This window comes from Desmodus rotundus, chromosome X (genome assembly GCF_022682495.2).
Source record: "Desmodus rotundus isolate HL8 chromosome X, HLdesRot8A.1, whole genome shotgun sequence".
Lineage (NCBI taxonomy): Eukaryota > Metazoa > Chordata > Mammalia > Chiroptera > Phyllostomidae > Desmodus > Desmodus rotundus.
This window is the reverse complement of record NC_071400.1, coordinates 25,980,971-26,004,671: the sequence shown is the minus strand read 5'-3', so window position 1 is coordinate 26,004,671 and position 23,701 is coordinate 25,980,971. Positions and strand designations below refer to the sequence as shown.

Here is a 23,701-nt window from a genome sequence, read left to right as displayed (position 1 = left end):
CTGTTTCTGTTTCTCTTTTTGCATGTCTCATCTCAGAATGGACATTCTATTTCCACCTTAGCAAACCATTCATCCTGTTTGGCCATAGAAGGCAGCCTCCCTGTCACCACAGAGAAATGCTCCATCCTTTTAGGAGGGCACGGTGGCAGTGGGCAAGGCCACCTTCCACTACATCAGCATAGCTGTGACCTTGACTAGAATAGTAGGTCCCATTCTGTGTCCCCCAACTTCAGAAGGACAAAGGAAAGGATCCTTCACCACTGGCTGAGGCATTGACGATAAAAGTGAAAGTGAGATTTTGTGCAGAACACCAAAGGAAGAATTTGTTACATTACATAGGTTGGAATTTTCTCATTTCTCTATATGCAGGTAAGAAAGGATGGGGCAGTGTTTTGTGGGGACTTGTTCAGCACCAGAATGGATTGCTTCGGGAGGAAGAGAGACGTTCTGCTCTGCACAGGTGCTATTTGGTCAAGAGGGTTTTCTGCGTCTTGCTGGCTGGAGTTAAGGAGGTGGGAGAAGAACGAAATGGATCCTCGGCCTTCCTTTCTGTCTCATGGTGGTATCACACTCCTCTTTTCCTGCTACTGGAAGGGAAATTTTGTAGCCCCACAGACTTCCCATGGCCACAGTTGTAATCCCAACCCCCCTCCTTTTTCTAGAAGGCAGTGTAGTAGTAGTGGGAAGAGCACTGGACTAGAAGTTCAAAGACCTGACTCAAGACTCAGCCAAGTAGTGATGAGATTGGGCAAGTTATTTCCCTCATCTGGCACTCAGTTTCCTGATATGTAAAATGACCTCTACTGTCTCTTTTGGCTGTAAAATGCCATGATTACTCCATGTGAATGCCTCTGTTTCTCATTGGTTAGTGGCTCCAGATTTGATTATTCAACAACAATGAAGTTAGTTGACACTTTTTTTACCCACTGCCAGCCAAGTCCTGGTAACAGGCCTGGGCCGCACTCAGCATGTGTCTTGCTTGCCATACAATGATGCATCAACGTACTGCCAGTGGGAACCAGGCACACAAGCTGATATCACTACATTCTTTTCTCTATCTGGCATCATTTTCATCAGCATACAAATAGGCTATAATTTTTCTCGTTTTTAAAAATGATTTTAGTTTTTTACAGATAGGTAAAGAGAGGGAGAGAAACATCAATGTGAGAGAGAAACATCAATCAATTGCCTCTCGCATACCTCCAACTGCCTGTGACCCAGGCATGTGCCCTGACTGGGAACTGAACCAGCAACCTTTCGGTTGACAGGCTGGTGCTCAATCCACTGAGTCATACCAGCCAGGGTGTGTTTCTCTCATTTAAAAAAAGCCATTACTGTTTACTCCATTTCTCCAGCTCCAATTTCCATGATCCTGTTTACAGCCAATCCCCTCAGAAGAGCTCTTCGCTCACTGTCTCCAATCTCTCTCCTTCCAGTCACTGTTTCTAAAATTATTATTGAGATATAATTCATATACCATAACAGTCACCATTTTAAAGTATACAATTTAGTTGCTTTGAGTACATTCACAATATGTGCAACCATTGCTATGACTTCTAGAACACTTCCATCACCCCCAAAATGAACCCCATACTCATTACCACTCATTCCCCATTCACTCCTTTCCTCACACCTGTGAATTTGCCTTTTCTGAACATTTCATATAAATGGACCTGTACAATATTTATCTTTTTGTGCCTGTGTTCTTTCATGTAGTGTACTGTTTTTGAGGTTCACCTATGTTGTAGCATGTGGAAGGACTTCATTCCTTCTTACAAATGAATATTCTGTGGTATGGACACACCCCTATTTTGTTAGGCTAGTCACAGCTGTATGGACATGGATTCTTTACACTTTTTTGCTGTCATGAATAACACTAATAAACACATTTGTGTATCATTCTCTCTTAAACCTGTTCTGTTCACATTTTGGTCCCTCGGCCCACCGCAGCACCTACTCTTCTCAAGGTCAACAAGTTCCATGGTGCTAGGTGGGTTGATTCTCAGTCCTCATCTTCCTTCACTTGGCGGGGAGTATTTGACACAGCTGATCACTCCTTCCTGTTTGACTTTGCTTCTGGAACATCCCACTCTCCTGGTTTTCCTCCTACTCCACTGGATTTTCCTTCTGAATCCTTTGCTGTTCCTCTTCATATCCTCAAGTCTAAACATGGGAGTGCTCCAGGTTCAGTCATAGATCTCTTTTCCTCCTTGTCTATAGTCACTTCTGTGGAGATCTCATCCCATCTGAGGAATTTTAATGCAATCTAAACACTGGTAGATGCCAAATTTGGATCTCCAAATTTCAAATCGCCAGCCTCTCCCCTCAATTCCAGACTCATATATCCAATTGCTTACTTGATATTTTCACTTGGCTGTCCAACCAAACTGATCATATCCAAAATGGAACTCCCGATCTCTCACCTGGTATAATGTACTCCTTGCATAGTAAATAGAAAGTCCAACATTGAGTTGCTCAGGGCAAAAAAACTTTGAAGTTGCTAACCCTTCTTTCTCCCACACCTCACATCCAATCTGTCATCAAGTCCTGATAGATCTACTGTCAAAATATATTTAGGATTTTACAGCTTTGACTGCCTGCACTCCCTGATCTAAGTCACCATCTTTCACCTGGATTATTGCAAACCCTCTCTACATCAGGTATTCTGTTTCCACCACAAAATCTGTTTTCAACACAGAGTGATGCTTGAAAAATATAAGTCAAATTATGTCAGTCCTTTAGTCAAAACTCTCCAGTGGTTCCACCTCTTACTCAAAGCTCCACACGAAGTAATCCCTGTTACTTCATGGATTTCATCTCCCCATTACTCTTACTCACTCCACTCCAGTCAGTGGCTGCCTTACTATTGCTTGCACACATCAGGTTTGTTCCTGCTGCAGGGCCTTTGCACTTGCTGTTCGCTCTGCTTGGAATGTTCTCTCTCTTCCTCCCCCACTACCCCAGATAGCCATATGGCTCACTCCCTCACCCCCTACAGGCTCTGGCAAAAGTAGGTTTACAGTTGTGAGTACGTAAAACACAGAGTTTATTCTTGTATTACTATTCATGAATTATTGTATTATTTTCCATACAAACAACTGTAAACCTACTTTTGCCCCCCACTGTATAGTAGTCCCCCCTTATCCACAGGAGATACATTATAAGAATCCCAGTACATGCATGAAACCTCAGATAGTATGAACCTTATATATACTAAGTTTTTTTTGTATACATTGTACACATTTATGATAAAGTTTAATCTATAATTTGGGCACCTACCATGCACTGTGGCCGTAACTTCTGCAGTTTGGGGTGTGACTGAGAAACAATCATAAATTTCTTCACAATTTAATGGCTACAAGATTTGTTCTTACCATAGTAGCATGTTCCCCGCCCCCCCCCCCTTTCCTTATTAACTCGAGAACTTTTGCCTTTTCACCTAAAGGAAGTAAGCTCTCTACGGCTTCTTCTTGGCACATGTGAGTTGCGGCATCATTCCTGTAGTTCTTGGCGGCCATTATGGAGTAAAATAAGGGTGACTTAAAACACAAGCACTGAGATACCGATATCTCGACAGGCAATCTGATAAAGGAGAAGGTTACTAACTGACCAATGGGGAGGAGTGTCTATAGCACGGATCTGCTGGACAAAAGGATGATTTATGTTCTGGGTGGGAAGGAGTGGGAGGGCACAAGATTTCATCACACTACTCAAAACAGTGCACAAGTTAAAATTTATAAAATATTTATGGAATTTTCCATTTCATATTTTGCAGACCGTGGTTCACCATAGGTAACAAAAACCATGGAAAGCAAAACCACGGATGAAGGAGACTACTGAACTCAGATGTCATCTTCTTAGTGAGGCCTTCCCTGACCACCGAACCTGAAATTAAACCCTTCTGCCCCATATTCTTGATCTCCCTTATCCTGCCTGATTTCCTCCCCATCTGAAGTTCTGTACATTGTGCTTGTCTCCCTCCACTACAAGGTAAGCTCGATGAAGGCAGAGATTTTTATCCGGTTTGTTCACGTCTGTATCACAACCCCCAGCAAACTGACTGGCACAAATAAGTGCCTAGGAAATATTTCTTGAATAAATAAATGAATGGTGACATGGATTACTTTGTGTTTTCTTTTTCTCTAGCTCTATTGGGGTATAATTGACAAATAAAATTATATATATTTAAAGTGTATAATGTGTCCTGACTGGCATGGCTCAATTGGTTGGGTGTCATCCCACAGAGCAAAAGGTCACCGGTTTGATTCCTGGTCAGGGCACATGCCTGGGTTGCAGGATCAGTCCATGGGGTGCGTACCAGAGGCAGTTGATCGATGTTTCTCTTTCATTTCAATGTTTCTCTCCCTCTCTTTCTCCCTCCCTTCCCCTCTCTCTAAAAACAAATAAATAAAACATTTAAAGCGTATAATGTGATGATCTGATAAATAAACGAATGACTGAACTGATTATTTTGAAAACTAGTTGAGACTTAAGACATTTCTCATTGGTTGACTGAATTCAAACATTAGCTTTCAAAATCGTTTGTCTAATTTCACGTGTAGTGTGATCTTGCATACATTTTTTAAAGAAATATTCTGACTAGAATCTTTATCTTTCTTAGGGTATTTAAAAATGTGGGCTCTTGACTCAGACCATTGGGCTTTGAGTGCTGGACATCTACCTGTGTGAATCAGGACAAGTTAACCATTCTGTGCCCCTGTTTCGTCATCTGTAAAACAGGTGTACTGGAAGCACCTACCCTATGATGTTACTTTGGGGATCATGAAAATAATAGTCTATGTAAATCACCTCACCCAGTACCTGGCACATAGTAAAGCTTCAGTGAGGAGTGGCTTTTATTACTGTTATTAAGATGTAAGAGAAAATTTTCAAAAAATGCAGGAAGACTTGCAGCAGAAACAACTGAATACATTTTTCTAAGTGAAACTAAAATAGCTGTCTAGCTTTTTTGTATAAGTGGTATTTCTTTGGGAAATGAGCCAAAACTTGAAGGCCAATTTTTGTGTTGCTTTCCTTAGGAGGCTTTCCTGGGACTGGACATATTCCCTATATCCTCACAGAATAATCACACTTGGAACTCTTCATACTTAATATCCTCACTTCTCACATTTTTCACTTTAATGCCATTTCAGACCCAAAGGTTCAGATTCCATGGATGATCTTCACTCAGGAAATTGGTTAAAAATTCAGCAGTTCCCTTTGTGGGAAAGATGCTTGCTGAGTGCGGGTGGACTAGCTTTCTAAATGTGTTGAGTTGCAAACAAGGTTGTCCATGCTTTAAAAGGCAAGGACAATGGTCTCTATTTCCGTGTCATGACACCTCCTTGTAGCTCGCTGTCAGACACATCTTGTGTTAATGCCTTGTTAAACAAAGTTATCACAGATCCAGTCTGTGAATGCCAACACGTGCCGGATTCTTTGACTTGTGCAGGGGAAGGAGGAAGCCCAACACTGTACAGGAGCACTTGGCTCCATGTTTCACAGAAGCAACCAACAAAGAGCTGGCCCTCCTATCAGCCCTTGACCCACGTCATTTCACACTTGCTTTCTAGGGTCCACTCCTTAAATTCTAACCTCTCGTTTATCTCCCACAGCAACTTATACTGAGCTGGGCTGGGCTGGCCTGCGCTGGGCACACATTCATTTATTCATTAGTGATCAAGAAATACTACTTAAACCACACTGCTTCTTTGCAGCTTTGGAACAATTTTCTAGTTTTGTTATTTAAATATAGTTTATCTTGTTGTCCAAGGTATGCCGTGAATTTCTTGAGTAAATGGACTTCTACATCATTCCTGTACCCTGCAGTGCCACATGTGATTCTTCATTCAGTCTATGTTTTTGTTATTATGCTCTGCAAAACTGCTCTGGAGAAATGGGTCCAAACTCTAGGAATTGGGTAACATTTTCTCCTTGACTTTTCATTTTTTATTGTGGTTGTTAGGAGAAAATAGCATATAACAACCAGCAATTACTAAAGCATTTTCCTACTATATAGTACAATTTCAAATAAATACCTGACAAAGCTTATGGTAAGAATTAGAAACTTACTCATAAACGGTTGTCCATCCATTTTCATTACTTTTGGTGGCCAGAAGCCCTGTGTTTCCTGGGTAGGTCATCAAGGCCAGATTATAGCCTTGGGCTGACACTCTTTTCAGGACTCCATTGCTGCTTATGGTCAGCCAGTATACTTGTCCACCAGGCACTACAAGCCAAAGGGGCATCCCGCCTGCATCCCGGCGAATATGCACCGAGTTGCCATTGCTACTGGTAATCGCGCCCAAGTCACCTTCGGCATTGTAGGTGAAATTATACACATAGTCCCTTGTTATCAAGTTCAAGGTGTGCAGGTGGGTTCCATTGACGGTGAACTGGTAGAGTTCCTGATCAGCAGGTGAAGCAATCTCATAAAGGTTCATGTCATTCAGGTGGGCTTGGTTCCTGCTAATGGTTCGAATTCGAACGTTCCCAAGATCAGCCACATAGAGGGTACCGTCAGGCGACACTGCTAAGGAGGAAGGGGCTTTCATTTTTGCATCTTTGGCATAGCCACCATCACCTGTGGGAAGAAGACCCTGATTTTAGTAATTGTCATCATGATCATTTATATGAATAAACAGTATACAGAAATCACTGCGCATCAAGAATCATTTGAAAGGGAATAATCAGTGAGCCAACATCCTCTACATGTCCTACTGGACGGATTTGGAACCCATTATTCAAACTTCTTGAGTCAGGACTACTGAAGATAAACAGTAAGATGCAATTATCTCAGTAACACCAATTTTGTGAAATCTTCAATCCTGCTGTGTTGTATTTATTGTATTGCAAAATATTATAAGATAAAAAACAGCAAGTAGTAACAGCCATCAAAATCTGCCTGGAAATCCATGAGACTTATGCCTGTCAATGCTTGTAGGATCTATCCCAGAATTCTCCAACCCTGCTTTGCCTAGAGGGCCTTTCTTCGATTAATTTCCATTGTCACATTGTCAAAGTATGTAAACACAACAATGACACAGGACATCAAATTTGATAACTGGACTAAATATTAGATTTGTCTGGAATGAAAGATATTAGTTAGAAAAGTGACTATAAAACTAATTGTCCACGAAAACATCAGAAATATTGATCAAAAGTCATATCGACCAAGTTGCCCACTCTACATTCCTGCGGCCCAAGTAAAAGCAAATGTTAAGAGAACCATTTGGGCCTGGATGAGAAGTTTAATAGGGCTGTAGGCACCATGGAGGGATTTTCATGTCCCAGCAATGAATGTATCTATTGATATTTCGAGGACTGTTTGCTATCTGGAATATCCAGTCCATGTTTTGGGGAAAAGACTCTTTTCTTTCTTCATTTTTTTTTCCTATTTCAACTGAAAATAAAGGGCACTAATGGTTATGGAGAAAGTTTTTAAAAAGATTTTATTAATTTATTTTTAGAGAGAGGGAGGGAGAAAAAGAGGGAGAGACACATTGATGTGAAAGAGAACCATCAATTGGTTGCCTCTTGCATGTGCCCTGACTAGGGATTGAACCTGCAACCCAGTGTGTGTCCTGACCCAGAGTCGAACCACCCAACCAAGTGAGCCACAACAGTCAGGGCCGGTTATGGAGAAAGTTTTGCATTTTTTAAAAAAACGATGTGTGTAGCAGACTAATGTCCTGAGAACACTGCATTGTGGGATTTCATTGCACCCATGTGTCCCCAGAGCAGTCTGTTCCTAGCCCCTTTGGGTTTCAAATACCACATGCTATTAATAGGGAAACCAGTCACTTAGGGGAGTAATATTTTCATGAGCTAAATTAGTAAGTGTAGCTTTTACCTAGTTTCTCTTTCTCAAAAGTACAAATGCTATTATGATCCCACATTTGTGCAGTGGTCTTAACTTCTTAGAGCTATCAAAATTTGTGCACTAGTTTATCCTCAAACCAGCAAGATGATGTAATTAAGGTAAATGACATCTCTAGTTAACAGATGAAGTAAGAGAGTCATGAAGAGATTTTGCAACTTTCCTGGAGCCACTCAGTGAGTCAGTTGCAGATCGCCAGATACCAGGCTATCTGACTCCCAACATATTGCTTTCTCCACTAGCTTACATTAACGTTCACAGGCAACAACTTGTTTTCCTTTTGACTTTTTTGGTGCATGCTCTTCTTTTGAAAACAGAGAGGGGGAGCTGGTGAATTGCTGAAAAGGTCATACCTGAAAAACAGTCACAGTTGGGATCAATTTTGCAATCACAGTCAGTGGGGGCACCAGCCATGATGGAGATCTCCCCATTGGTGGTAACTTGCTGAATGCGGTTTACTTTCCTCTCATCTGTTTCAGCTATGAAGAGCAGTCCGCTGTGGGAGACGCTGATGGCCCTAGCTGACTCCAGAGTGGAGTGAATTGCCACCTTGCTGACCAAGAAATGATCGATACCCGGCACCTGGCAGTGAATGGGGCGCCCTGCAATGATCCGCACACGCCTGTTCTCAGAAATTTGCAGCACAATGTTGTTATCCAAGACATACAATGAATTGTCCATGGGATTGACTGCAAGGTCTGTTGGCCACTCTAATCGCACCTGCAAAAAGAACAGAACACACACCATTAGGTTACAATATCTTTCCAGGGGCAGTTTTACCTTGAAAGAAAAACTGGCTTATTGGCTGCCCTCCTCTCAAGAATTTCAGCAATGTGGGTGTTGTCTGCTAAGTTGCAGGAGGATGGTCGATCCAGTGTTCTGGGAAACATATTTATCACTTATACCATGTGCAGCATAATGTAAATTTCTTTGCAATAATTTCGGAAGGATCCTCTAGAGTAGCAATTTTGCGATTTTCATCCCTTTTCATCTCATGGCGCACATAAACTAATTAATAAAAATGTGCAGCACATCAAAAAATCTATTATATATTTGCCGATCTGATAAAAATAGGTGTACTTTTGATTGATTAATTAAAAAATAATAATAGATGCCCCGGCTGGTGTGGCTCAGTGGATTGAGTGCTGGCCTGAGAAACAAAAGGTCACCAGCTCGATGCCCAGCCTAGGGCACATGCCTGGGTTGCAGGCCAGGTCCCCGGTAGGGGGCATGAGAGAGGCAACCATGCATCGATGTTTCTCTCCATCTCTTTCTCCTTCCCTTCCCTTTCCCTTCCCCTTCCCCTCTCTCTAAAAAATAAATAAATAAAATCTTTAATAATAATAATAATAATAATAATAAATAGAAACTATCTACCCTTTTTGATCCGAAGTGACTTTTTAAAAAATCAGGTACCTGTACTTGTGTATAAGGATTTTTGGTATGAAGAATTAACCAATCAGACACAGCCTTATTATGTAATGTGACCAATAAGATGCAACTCTATTGTATGACCTATATATTTATGGTTCAAGACAGGGCATACACACCAGATGGCTATTATTGTGTTGGCTGTTGTCATTTTTTTACTTGACAACGTGAGGGAAAAAAGGTCAGTGCCCCTGATTAAATAGTCAGGAAGTGCATGTTTTAAACATTCTTGTGGCACACGGGTTGAAAATCACTGCTCTAGAGCAGTGTTTTTCAGAGAGTGGTCTCCGGACCAGCAGCAGCAACAGCATCACTTGGGAACTTGTTAGAAATGCAAATTTTCAGGCCCTGACTTAGATCTATCAAACCAGAAACTCTGGGGGTGAAAACCCAGCCAGCTGTGTTTTTGTTTTGTTTTGTTTTGTTTTGTTTTTCTCCCAGCCAGCTGTTTTAACAAGCCTTCCAGGTGATGCTAATGCACACTAAAGTCTGAGGACCACTGCTCCGCGGTTTCTGTGTCACTATGATATGCAACTCTCTCTCACTGTCCTGTAGATGTGTGCAAGAGCATAGCTAACAGTAACCTCTCGGGACAGGGCCTTCCATTAGCATAGACCCAGCTTCCATCTTGTGGAATATTTGGGTACAGTACATCAGCTGGTGATTTGGAATCTTAAGTCGTAATGTACCGTTACCTAGCTTGACCTGGTTCACTACATCTCTCTCTTTCCTCAGGCAAGAAATGGATCGATTTGTTCTTTCACTGAATGTTTGCTGAGTGCTTTCTCTGTGTTAAGCTTTGTGCTAGGCTTTGGAGATTCAAAAGACTACTATGACATGACTCTCCATGTTATGAAGAAGCAGGCAGCAGAGAGAGTATGAGAGCAGTTCACCCAGACTAGGAGTCAGGAGGCAAGGTATTACCACAGAAGGTGCTACCTAAGCAGGGTCGGAAATGATCAGGAGAGGAAAGGGGTGAAAGTGGGGGGAGGGGAAGCAGAGTTGAGGGCAATCCAGGCAGAGGGAACAGTGTGGGTGAAGGCCCAGAGGTTAGAGACAGTATGGCCCATTCAGTAAGGGTGATAATAAAGGCTGAATGTATGGGAGGGGTAAACAAAGGAATCAGGAGGCAAACAGTGACTCGGTATTATGGACTAAGTTGTGCCCCACCCCTAAATTTGTATGTTGAAATCCTAACCCCAAATGTGACTATATTTGGCAATAATGCCTTTAAAGAGGTAATAAAAGTTAAATAAAGTATTAAGGGTGGGGCTCTAATTCAACAGGACTGGTGTCCTTATTAGAAGAGGGAGAGACACCAGGGGTGTGGATGCGCTGAGAAAAATTCCATGTGAGGACACAGTAAGAGGGTGGCCTTCTGCAAACCAACAACAGAGGCCTCAGGAGAAACTAAACCTGTTGACACCTTGGTTTTGAACTTCTAGCCTCCAGAACTGTGAGAAAATAAATTTCTTTTGTTAAAGTTGGTCAGTCTGTGGCATTTTGTTAAGGAAGCCCCAGCAGACTAACACACAAGATAGGTAATGAGGGATGGACATATTTAGCTTTACTGCGATGGCTGTGGGAAACTGCGGAAGGCCTTTAAGTGGGGGTGTGCCATAGTTATATTTGGGTACAAGAGGGATCACACTGGCTGCTGTTGAAACCGTAATGGAGGAGGAGGAGAGATGGGAGGCAGGCTGATAGGAGGGTCCTGCAGTGTTTCAGGTGAGGGATGCTAGTGGCCCGAACTAGGGTGGCAGGAAGGAGAGAAGTAAATGTATTTGAGACACATTAAGGAGTTTGAAATAAGGATTGGTGTGTGAGTGTTTGTGTGTATATGTCTCATGTACCTTGTGCCATGTGGTAGGCACTGGAGACCCACAGACCAACCAAGCATGCATTCACTAGTACCTTTCTGGACAGAGGAGTTAGCACAATGCCTGCCCTGACTTCTCAATAGGTACTATTTATCACTGCGCATTTCTCAGAGAACTGTATTACATGCCCTCTCACCCCACCACTCACTAATTCTGTACCTTATTTCTTTTCTCCAAGCCTAGACAAAGTCAGAAAAATCTGTCCCTTTCCTGCCCAGGAGAGTAACAGTAACGTAGCTACTCTTCTTGGTGCCTTGAGTGAATTCCCAAGGAAAGCTTTGTTTTTCTTAATGAATCTGAATGTTTGAAAACACGTATAGACTGTCATAGCATTCTGAGGTGTACTCCTTCCCTGGATGGAACAGACCTTACACTGAGCAATGAAGCAGATAAAGGTCAGTCTGAGATAAGGCCCTCCCTCTAATTCTGTCTCTTAATGGAGGGCAACTAGTGATATTGTAAAGAAGACAAAGGTTGTCTTTGACCTCCTCTCTAGCACCACTCGGGGCTCTTTGCTCCCTGTCTGTGAGTGTCTCTCCCAGACAATCATCAACCTCATTCTGTCCCCGTGTCTTTGCATGCCCTCAACCTCCACACAGGCTGGCCTTCTCTGCTTGGTACCATATGCCTCTGGGCAGCTAGGAATTTGAATGCTAATGGAGTATAAAGTTGAACTTGTGTTGTGCATGTTCTACAGAGCCTTTCAGGCCGAGGCCATTGGATAAACATTAAACACCAGCTTTAACAGCTCCCAAAGCGGTTTGCTGTGATGTGTTCCTCAGCACGTCTGTCTGAGGCCTTTGCACGTCAGTGTGCCGCCACTAAGAGGGCGAGTGCCTGCTTCAGTGCTGGGTGCTGACTCCTCTAATGCCACATGCTCCTGCCTGGGACCTCCATAGACACCACTGTACTTGTACAGATGCTGCCTGTATGTGCCGGCCCTATGCGCACTGCTGCCCAGGAAACAAGCTGGGGCTGGCTGAGGAGGACGACGTGTATTTACTTCAGTACAGCACTCCAAGTTTGATCGAGTCTGAAGCCAGTGACCCAGAAAAAACAAAGCTGGTAGAAATGACATTCTAATTATCCCCAGTCTGAGAGCTGAGGCCAAGGCAGAGGCCGGGGACAATACACACCTGGCAGGAGTCAGAGAAGGACATGTTTCAGACTCTGTTCTCTGCTGTCAAGGCTGCCTCTGAGATAAAGGCTGGTCATTGAAAGATAAGCTGTTAAGTTTTCCAACTCGCCCAACCTGATTTAAGTCAATACTATTGGTGTCATGTTTATTAGATTTAATATTACCTCAAAAATACACCAGCTATTGTGTCTGTTTGTTTTCTTTTCCATCAAATAACTCACCCTCTGGCAGTTTTCTGTAACTAAAGTGACCTTTGTGCGTCTGAGACACTTTCTCTACCAGCTCCACAGAATCCCTTTAATTCCCATTTGATTTGGCTGGGCAGCTTGTCTATGAAATCTACTCAGATGAAAGATGTGTGGCTGCTTAGTAGTCTAGGGTGTGCCTTTTCAGAAACTGGACCTTTCAACCTCTCTCAGGTTGTCAGATCCTTTTATATCCTTCTCATGTTAAATACTCCCATTTCCAGGTAAATTTTCAAGGAATTGGTGCTTCAGACCCACACAATAGAAACACTGTATTTCTGACCAAGGCATTTCCTTAACACAACCTAACATGGAATGGGGTCTTTGAGCTGCTTCTGGCAGTCAGAATTAGCACCTATTATTTGTAGAGACCCAAGAGTTATATGTGACTGATGTGGGGCTAAGAGTAACCTCTGAGGACTGCTGGCATGTATCCAAGGAGTTTCTGGGGAGAAATAAATGTTTCTCCTTGGGCGATGGGAGCAGAAAGTGATGTATACGCAACAGTAAAGCTCTGGAAAATCTGCCCACTGACCCAGACTACAGGCAAACCATTTGGCCTGATTTGTGGTGGTTGCCCCACCTTGTAAAAATACATTAATTTGTATGAAATGTCAAAATGTATTTAAGCTAAACTAGCATTAAAGGTCACTGGTGTAGCCGCCAGCTGGTGGGTGTGCCCATGTCCTGACAACCTTCCCTGAGAAATAAGTCTGAGCAGGAAGGAGCTCTTGGTCTGGATGTCAAGCCTTGACAGCACTATGTCTTCCTCTGCAGATTTGCCTTGAAGGGACCTGACTCTCAGGTCAGCCAGTTCCATGATTGATTTAAAGATCCAGTTAATTTTCACTTAAAGTAACACTTTATAAAGCACCAGAATCCTACAGGGAAAAATCCATGTGTAAAACCAATATCTAAACATGAGCCCTTGATTAGACTAAAGTAGAAAATCCTTCAATTATAAGCTTAATCCCACAATGTAGACACACACTGTAATTTGCACACTTGGGCTCTCTCTGGCAGTCTGAAGGCTGGGTCCTTCCTTTACTAGTGTATAGCCCTAGGCAAATGAGGTCTCCTCTAGGAGTCTCTGTTTCTCTCATTTGTAACAAGGAAAAGAGGCTAATGACGGTCTAGCTACTTCTGAGAGTTATTACTCTACAGTGGGCTATTCTCCCACTGTAGGTTAAATGAGGTAGTGATATAAGGTGTTCAGTCCAGTGCCTATGAGATAGTAACTGGTATTAACATTAGCAATGGTTTCAAAGCCATAGACCTTTAGAGCCACAAGTAATCTCATTAAGTTTAATATAGTTCTCTTTCAACTCTGTTTCCAACTTCAGTTGTCCAAGTAACGTCTTCATGAGATTCGCCTTAGCTATACATCACTTGCACTATTATTGACGTAATATTCTTCTTGAAATTGACCTACTTTAAAAATATAAAGAGGTGTGCCCTGACTGGTGTGGCTCTGTGGGTGGGGCATTATCCCACAGAGTGAAGGGTTGACAGTTCAATTCCTGGTCAGGGTACATGCCTGGGTTGTGGGCCAGGTCCTAGGTTGGGGGCATGGGAGAGGCAGCCAATCGATGTTTATCTTGCACATCAATGTTTCTCCCCCATTCTTTTTCCCTCCCTTCTCTCTCTCTAAAAATAAATAAAACCTTTAAAAAATGTAAATAGGTGCTGTCCCTTCCTTTGAACTGGTCCTAATCAATAACATCTATAAAATTACAGGTCCACTTATCAGAACCTTTAATAAAAGTAACTACTGTTTATTGAGTTCTTCCTACATGTCAGGCTCTCTACATAGGTTATTACTTTATATTCTTAGAGCAAACACATGAGAAAGAAACTATTACTATCTCCACTGTCAGATATGTGCTCTTAGCCATCTGATTCCTCATCGGGAAGAGTGAACACATCCCCCTTCACGTTCTCCTCACCAAGGCTGGCTTCCCCTTTACTTCATTTGAATCAACCTAAAGGGGTGCTCTCTTTGGCTGAGAAGGTCAAAGCTCAATGTGAGTTGAGTGATTTGTCTTTGTCATCTGTGATCTTTCAGTTGAATGTTTTGTGGGTGCCTACTTGGTGCCAGGCACTACTATAGAGGTAAATAAAGCAGGTCCCTGACCTCAATTAGTTCAAAGTCAAGGCAGGGAAGCAGATTCAGAAACAAGTGATTTCAAAATAATGTGGTTAAATGCCATGATAGACATATGTCCAGGGTGACATGGGAACACAGAGGAGGCAGTTTGGAGCAGTAGTCCTAGAAAAGAAATGTGGGCTCTTAATCTTGAAGGATGAAGCAAAGGTACTGAGAAGAAACAAGGGGGAAAGAGTGATCCCAGCAGAGGGAAAGAATGAACAAAAGGACAGAAGCATGAAAGTCTGTGGGAGAGAGGGAACTAACTATGCTCCGCAATTACCAGGACATAAAGTAGGGTAGGTAGGGGTGGTAAATAAAGTTAAAATGTTTGCCGGGGACAAGGTTTAAGTTTCTCCACTGAGGCACTATTGTCATTTGGGGCCAGAAATTTCTTTGTTGTGGGGCTGTCCTTTGCATGGTAACATATTAGTGGCGGCCCTGGCCTTTATTCAGTGAATGCCACCAGCACCTCCTCCCAAGTTGTGACAACCCAAAATATGTCATGATATTGCCAAATGTCTCCTGAGGGGCAAAATTGTTCCTTGTTAAGAATCACTGGATTAAGTCACAGAGGGTCCGTGTATACTAAGAACTTTAGACTTTAATGGTGAGTGTTGGGGAGTCATTGAAGGTCTTTAAAGTTGGGGGCTGACACGGTAAGGTTTATATTTTAGAAAGATCACTTAGGCTGCAGTTTGGGGGCAGGCTGGAGGGAGACCAGACTGATGATGCAAGAGAACCAATTTGGAGGCCAGCTATTCACCAGTACCTGCAATCCATTAAAACCAGTCTTCCAGGCCCTGGCTGGGTAGCTCAGTTGGTTGGAGCATCATCTTGATGCGCCAAGGTTATGGGCTCGATCCCCAGTCGGGGCACATACAAGAACCAGCCTATGAATGCATAACTACGTGGAACAACAAATCGATGTTTCTGTCTCTATCTCTCCCTCTCTCTCTCTCTCAAATTAATAAATAAAAATTAAAAGAAAAACAATCCTCCATTCAACCACCTGACAGTATATGAATGCTGATCCAGACAGACATAGTCCATGCCTTCATGTTGCCAAGAGTCTGGAAAACTGCTTCTCACATTTTTTTTTAAATTTACAAAGCCCTTTGAGAATCCAATGAAAGCTATGTACTCTCTCTCTAGAAAAAGGCCCAGATGTAGTAGAAGAAAGTGGTTAGGAGCTTACGCTCTGGAGCCAAGACTTCCTGGGTTCAACATTCTATCTGTTATTTGCTAGCTCTGTGACCTTGGAGCAAATCAGGTAACCTCTCTGACCTTGACTTTCCTTATCTAGAAATTGGGTACAGTAATAATATCTTATCAAGGAAAAAATCTACAGACAGGACTTAGCACAGTACCTGATAGAAAGAGTTCTGTGAAGGCTATTTTTTTTCATTATTATAGAATATGCCGGTATTTCTTTTGGTGCCCGTTTGACTATTGCGATGTTCTCTTTCTTGGCTACCACGTGAACTCCTAACTCCAACTGTATAGTCTTTTAACATTTCCCGGTTCTGTTACTAGATATTTCCTCCTGGTCATGTATTCCATTCCTTGACAATCCTTCTAAGCTATGTCCTCTAAGAAGTATTTGGCTTATATTGGGACCTCTTCTTTCACATATATTTTCCAGCCAATTTTATGGCTAGCATTTTAGCTTATTACTCGGATCCCCCACTGTTATCAGTTAACAGTAGACTTGGTACAGTTACAAGAGCAGAACATGCTACTTCAACTATTTTCCTTTGTGGTGCCAGTGAACACCTGTTTACTGCACTTTAGGCACTGTGCTAGGCATGAGGGAGCCAGTTCTAACCAAGACCGACTGGATCCTGCCCTCACAGAGTTTATACTCTTTTGCTAACTTCATTTCCTTTATTTTCCAGCATGTACAAGGGGTTGCTATCTACACAGAACAGTAAACTATTTCTGTTCCATTCCATCCATTTTAAGAAATTAACTTTCATGGAAGAGCCTCAAAAACATTTTATGCTGTTAATATCTTTTACAATTGCCACCAAGTGCTAATAACTTCTTTTCTCAAAGTTCAACTGTGCTACAAAAACAAAAACAAACAGACAAAAAACAAAACAACAACAGGCCCTCTCCCCATCCCAGACATGACACTTCAATTCTGCCTCCTTGACTCCATTTCTAGCTTTACGGCTCATCGGAAAGACAATGCCATTTGATTTTATCTCTGAGGCCTCTTCAGTAAGAATTTCCAGGAAGGATGATTGTTTCTTTTGCGGTACGCCAACCCTGCAGAAGACACAGTGACGGGACGGAGTGCCCTCTGCCAGCTGTTCTGTCAGCCCCATGTCGATTTCTCTGTGCTTCTAAAAGCTGACAACTCCAGACTGTTAGCATCACTTTTTGTCAGTTTTCAAATGGCCTTCTCATTTCTTGACATTGATACTGTCTGAGCTTTTACAAAAGAAGGGAAAAGCAGTCTGGAGAAAGTTTCATTTTCTGCAGTCGGAAAACACCATGACACCGTTGAGAGTGATGAACCTTATTGATCTTGCTTTTTAAAAGTGGAAATTATTAGAAGATGAAATGCACCAGGACTACATGGACATGTCAACCGGCAAATTATTTCCCATTATCTCAGATTCATACTTTTGTTGTTTCTCTGAATAATGGCTGGAGAGTTGGAGGAACCTTTCAACCTTTGGTCAAATGCATCAGCGTGGTCTGTGTCCATGGCTGCCCAATCAGAATAACTGACACTTCAGTCGAATTATTCATTGCAGACGAATAGCCAGGATCAATCTAATCAAGAGTCACAACTGGACTGCTCCTTAGAATCATTTTGCTGCACAACCTATAGATGAAAGTGCATCTACACCAATGGTCCTAAAACATTTTGGAAGTGGAGGAAACAGAGCAAAGCAAAGCAAAACAAAACAACCCCAAGCAGTCCTGCTGTATTTCATCTTCTAATACTTTCCACCTTTTAAAAGCAAGATCAATAGGGGTCGTCACACTGAAAGGTGTCATTGTGCTTTTCAACTGCAGAAAAGCAACCTCTCTCTAAACGGCTTTTACAAGTTTGAAGGAAGTCAGACAGTTTTGGCGTTAAAACGAAATGTAGAATTTGTTGTTACTAAGATGACTGTACTAGAGACTACTACTTCCAGGCCTACTATATCATCCATTCACTCTTTCCTCTTTAGCAGTAAATCCCCAATGATTCATCTGTGCACACTGCTGACTAGAACAGAAGATGTTCCAGTGTTATTTGCAATTATCTGTAGCCATGTGATCAAGGTCAATGCAATCACATGTAAGAAAGAGGAAATGCAGAAACGTCCACACTTTTAAATTCTTGCTTTGAAGGGCTTTTAAGGAGACCTGACCCAACTGGAAGGAGACTTTTTGTGTTTTGCCCTTCCTTCCATTCTGCAATATAGATATAGTGGTGAGAATTTTAGTAGCTGTCCTAGACCATGAGGTGACCATGAAAATGGAAGTTATGTGCTAGGACGGTAGAGTAGAAATACAGGAGCCTGAGTCCCAGATGACCTCATGGACCTGCCATTCCAGTCCTGGACTATATGTCTAGCCTGGCTGCTCTGTTGTTTATGTCACTATTACATTGGGGGGAGGGGTCATTCTATTATTCTCAACTGAATCTAGTCACAATGAAGAAAATGTTCTGTTGGTCTTTGTTCTTGACTGGGGCTACGGATTACACCACCTAGTTTTACATCACTGCATGTATCACTGTTGTTTGCAAAATTAAATTAAATTGAAATAAAGTAATGTCTAAAAGTGACTGACACATGTGGTAAAGTGCACTAGGGCAGCCCTTTGTTAAGAGGATGACTAATCACTTAAACTTAGTGATTAACCTCAAGCATTCTTGAATACCCAGTGCTCCATCTTTGGGTACTTGTTCAAGCTGTTCTTCCAGCTTCATGATTCATTCAGAAACAGTGCTTCTCTATTATACTGTAAATACTTATTTGCCTTCCTATATTCTCCATTAGGTCTGTGAGCCTTCAAGGGCAGGGATGAGGTCTCATTCATTTTTGTATTCCCAGTACATGGGGTTATAGTTGGTAAATGTTAAATGAAAAGATTAGTGCTTCATTGACTGTAACATTTTCAGTCCATGAAAGCATTAAAAATTTTATAAAACAAATAGACTCTAAGAAAAACTATTTTTCACCAGCATGTTTGAGTCAGTAAATCTGGGTTTGCAGACACCCACTAAAGTTGGTGGGAGTTTCCATACCTGCTCAGTTTTAAGATGTGCATTTCCTATTCTCTCTGTATTTTAACTTTTCTGAAGTGAAGGATGTCTTATAATCAATGCACACATTTCATGGAGCATTTCTCCCCACCAGCCAAAGTTATCAAATTGATGCTAAGTCTTATGATCCATGGTGTCTTACAGTCGAGGAAATACAGTATTTCCATTTTTGCCCGCAGACTCTATGGATCCCCAAAACTCTTTCAAGGAGGTATATGAGGTAAAAACTATTTTTTAAATAATATTGTTTGATGTTTATGCTTTCTCATGAGTATACAGTGAGATTTTCCAGGGGGTAACTAAGGCTAGTTCACCTTTATGTTTAAAAAAATGCACACTTTTAATTTTTATAAAGTTAAAAAAAGGGGGGAAGGGTTTTCAGGAACATGTATAAAGGACACATGGACAAAACCAAAGGGGGGTAGGATTAAGGGTGGGAAGTGGGGATGGGTGGGGTGGGGGGAAAATGGAGACAATTATACTTGAACAACAATAAAAAAGTTTTAAAAAAGGTAAATATCGACATCTAAAACCCACATAAAGAAAATCTTTTTGGGGTCCCCAATAATCTTTAGATATGTAAATGGATCCTGACACCAAAGAGCTTGAGAGTGGTTATCCTGGAGGAAAGGAACAGTGAATAAAGCCATCCCATTATATAAGAGTTTCATCCAAGCTTATTAAGAAAAAAGCATGTATCCTTTCCAAGATGGTTTCTGAAGCCATAAGCTCTGTCCAAAAGCACCCTGACAAAATGGCTGAAAATCTTCATTTCCTCCAGAGACCCAAGGCCTGATGGGTGCTATAAAAGTTTGTTCTTACAGGCTCCCTTGGAGCAGTCAGCACATACACACTCTCTATGAGTCTGTTGTGTAATTGCCACTACCTCATCTTAATAACAGGCATAATTGCTCTGAGTTTCCGTCGACCCTTTCTTGCCTCTCCTCTCTGAAGCCTCAATTTTGGAAATGGCACTTGTGAATACATGGAATGTTTAACCACTTCCAGTTTCCAATTTACCGTCAAAGTCATCTATCAGCAGGAGATGAAGGCCCAGTGTGAAAACTGCAGAATGTCCTTCAGACTCCACGCTAATTTGTTTGTAAATTTGATTGTTATTGTAAGAAGAACATATTGTACATGATGCTACTTGCAGACTTACTATTTGTATCTCTCTGTATCTTGGGTTTTATCATTAGAGACAGAGAACTTAACCCTTTCAGCAGCTCTGAAGGTAGGAAGAGGAACATGAAAGCATTATGCTTTTTCCTTTGAGTCTGTATTTTAATCTAATTTTATATGTATTTATTAAATACATACTGTATATCTAGCACTGTAGGAAATATACATATAGAAGGAGAGACAGCAATGAAATACTCCACAGTGACATGAAAGAAAATGTGAGGCCAGGTGATGAGGCCACAAATTCTCAGGGAATTCAGAGTGAGGAGATGGCCACTGTGGGTGTTCGCGCACTAAGAGGTGAGGCTCCTATCCTCCTAAGAACCAGAGAGTAAGAAGTTCCTGGAATCACTCTGCTGAGTTTCTTCCTGCTGAGAAGTTGCAGAACCTTGTCTGTTGAAGGTTGTTAATATTATAGTATTGGCTCAACGGGATAGGCCAAGCTTCCAATTCCTTTTGGCACCTAAAGCAATTTAGAGGCGTGAAGTATGACTGCATGGCTTTTATGAAATGGTCTGCTTTCATTGATCAGCCACTCCGAGATTATGTTTTCATTTCTGTACTTACTGCTAACGCTTCTTTTCAGTATAATATTTCAGGCAAGACCTATTAAAAATTTCATTATGGAGATATTAAGATATAAGTGGACAGAGTTCTAAATGGGAAGAGAAATATCACAAGTCATGATTGCTGTCCTCAAAAGTTCATTTCAAGTGGCACTAGAATTTCACAAATTGTCTCTTTTATCTTAACTCTGTAACATTTCCAAATGATAAGGACACTGATAAGAGCAGATGGCCTAATGAACATTGAGAGGGAAGATTTAACTGGTCCTATTTTCATCAGGCCTCCACTGTGCTTCCGGGTTTGCCCATCACTTCCCTGTGTGTAGTACAAAACACCGTGCACTCAACAGATGGCCCAGCTCAGGCTTCATGCTTGCAGAACTCTGGACACTGGCCACCTGACCACTTACCATGTGTAAAGAATCATTTAAGGAAGCAGGCAGGGGGGTATGGATGTAAACATGGACCATGAATGCCTGAGCTTCAACAAGAGAGGAGTCCAAATCACTCTCACAAACACATTGAGCGCCTCCACTTGAGGTCTCCCAATACGAGCTTCTCATGGATTCAGCACTGATGAGATTCTCTGTGGCAAACAGTCCACTGTAATTAATGTTACGCCCAAGCTGTAAGCATATTTGAGCAATTCCAGCAGCAACAATGACATGGAAATTTAACTAAGCTATTGTCTCACAGCTCCAAATTCACCCCTTTGAAGACATTGCCTTATGATGCTGGGGTTGGGACTCTGCGAACTACATTTCTCTTTTGGCAGCTGGATTTCTGATAGGCCCTGACAATATGGGAAATAAAGGGATTTTGGAAGGCTAGAAGGGAGAGAAGGGACTTGCTCCCTCCTGCTTGCTTTCTGTTCCTGCAACAGCAGCCCTTCATCCTGGCAGCAGCAGCTGGCTGCACTGAATAACTGCTTTCCATACTCGGAGAATCAGTCCCATCATCACCCCTCCGAGGTGCCTAAAGCAGCTGGCTGGCATCCTTTTCTCAGAGGAGTAGGACCCACCTTGATGGTGTCAATAAATCCTCTATCTCTGTAGGTTCTGACGATTCCAACCTCTTTTGTTTGTTTCCCCAGCCCTAGAGGTGGTGGCTGCTGATATTATTTCTCTTTTCTTTTCAATCTTCAGATATTATTTGTCTTTTCTTTTCAACCTTCTAACACCTGTGCAGCTCATTCCCTATATTCAAGTCTCTCTGCTAAAATAACTAATGTGGTTTCTGTTTTTCTGACTACATCTTGACTGATCTTCACAGCATGAACTCGTATACAATGACAGAGAGACAACAATACCCATCGCAGGCCAGCGGTAATAGAAAACTAACAAAGGGGAACAAGAACCAGCAAAGACCGCACTGGCCCCAGAGAACTTATTAGTCACTAGCATCCTCTGCGTATCTACAAGCCCATGAAGCTGCCATGTCTAGAAAATACACACACAAAATAAATTCACTGGGCTTGGACTCTATGAAATTGGTTATGACTGGCTCTATCCAGAGTTTCTCTGACTCTCTGGAATAGCCATGTTGATGTCATTATTCTCCAGAAACTTCCCATCTTGTGATTTTTGAAGATGATTTCATGGATTTTGCCACCCTCCCATGTGCCGTTTGAAGATGGAATTCCATACTGAATGGTTCAGAAGATTGGCTCATGGCATTTACCATAGGCTTACAATTGACTTACAAATAATACACTACTAAATATCTCGTATATTCCCCTTTTCAGGTCTCCTTGTCAGACACTGGTATTGCTCCTTCAGAGTCCTCTTCATGATGTAAAGTTGGAAGGGCATTCTGAGGTGGACCAAATGAACATTTGCTCTTCTTATGGCTCTCATGATAAATACCTCTCACCAGGTGGAGCCTGTTCGTAAATGTTTTATTTGTCCCTGGATGCACTTTTCCAAACACACTAACTTTCGCATGAAAAGATGACACACCTGAAGACACTCAATAGAACTTTCCCTTTGAATTGTGTTTCCCTTTCATAAGATGTGCTGGCACTGACTCATGCACTTTCTCCTCCCATAGTTAGTGGAGTAGGGCTATAATGTTTAAAGGTGTAGTCTCAAATGTAGTTAGGCTAACTGGCTTACATTATGACTTAGCCCAGGATGTTGGTCGTATAAGCCCTAGATGGTAACACTGAATTTACCAACTGTGTATTTCTGTGTGTTTAGAAGAGTTTCAGGTTTATGGCAGGTCATGGCGCCTGCCGAGCCAAATGCGTGGAAGACTGAGTGGTTTCAAAGTTTGTAAGCTTTGCATCTTGTGACTCTCCCTGAACTTTGAAGAGGCTTTTCCTCTATTGCCTAACAGTTGTAATAAGAGCCAACGTGCCACTGTCCTTTGTGTGGAAAGAGGACGCTGCTGAGAGAGTTTTATTGATGTGATAAATTATGTTTTTGATATAGCATTGAGCATGGTACTTGACTTTTATTTTAAGGCCCCCGACAATGTTGACTATTTGCTTGTGTGCAGACATTTCAACGGCATTTGGATCTGCTGGAGTTGGAAGTGTTGGCCTGCTGCTCTCTACCTTCTTATATAAACAACTTGAGTTGTCACTTTGGAGGGAGCAATGAAAATATCTCTGACAACAGGTTATTGTACCCCAATTGTGATTTTACCTAAGATACGCAGGCTTAACAACTACACTTAAAAAACAGAGTTTAAATGAACTTGGTGAAGGAAAATGGCATTTAAAAGAGTTCCGTGGATCATCTTACTGCAATGCTTTTCTAAGTTTATTATTTTGTTAAATTTGGGTTTTTATATATTAGAATTAAAAAAATTGATTGACATGCTTGTAACCTGAATATCATGATAAAAGAAAGAAAGGTCATTGGATAGATAAAACAACTCATAGGCTAAAATTTCTCCAAAAATCCTAGGACACTGCTTTCTTCCTATGAATATGTCAGCCTCATCTTTCATTTTGAT

The 23,701-nt window shown here is 41.8% G+C and overlaps 1 protein-coding gene across 1 annotated transcript in view; it reads right to left on the bottom strand.

The window, feature by feature from the left end:
- The window catches only part of TENM1 (teneurin transmembrane protein 1), an 854,561-nt gene that overhangs the window by 33,323 nt on the left and 797,537 nt on the right, over positions 1-23,701 (bottom strand). Inside the window, exons 28-29 of the mRNA XM_053917142.1 lie at positions 8,233-8,599; positions 6,073-6,583 (exon numbers count right to left, since the gene is read on the bottom strand). Coding sequence (XP_053773117.1) covers positions 6,073-6,583; positions 8,233-8,599 — 878 coding nt within the window. The remainder of the gene's footprint in view (positions 1-6,072; positions 6,584-8,232; positions 8,600-23,701) is intronic.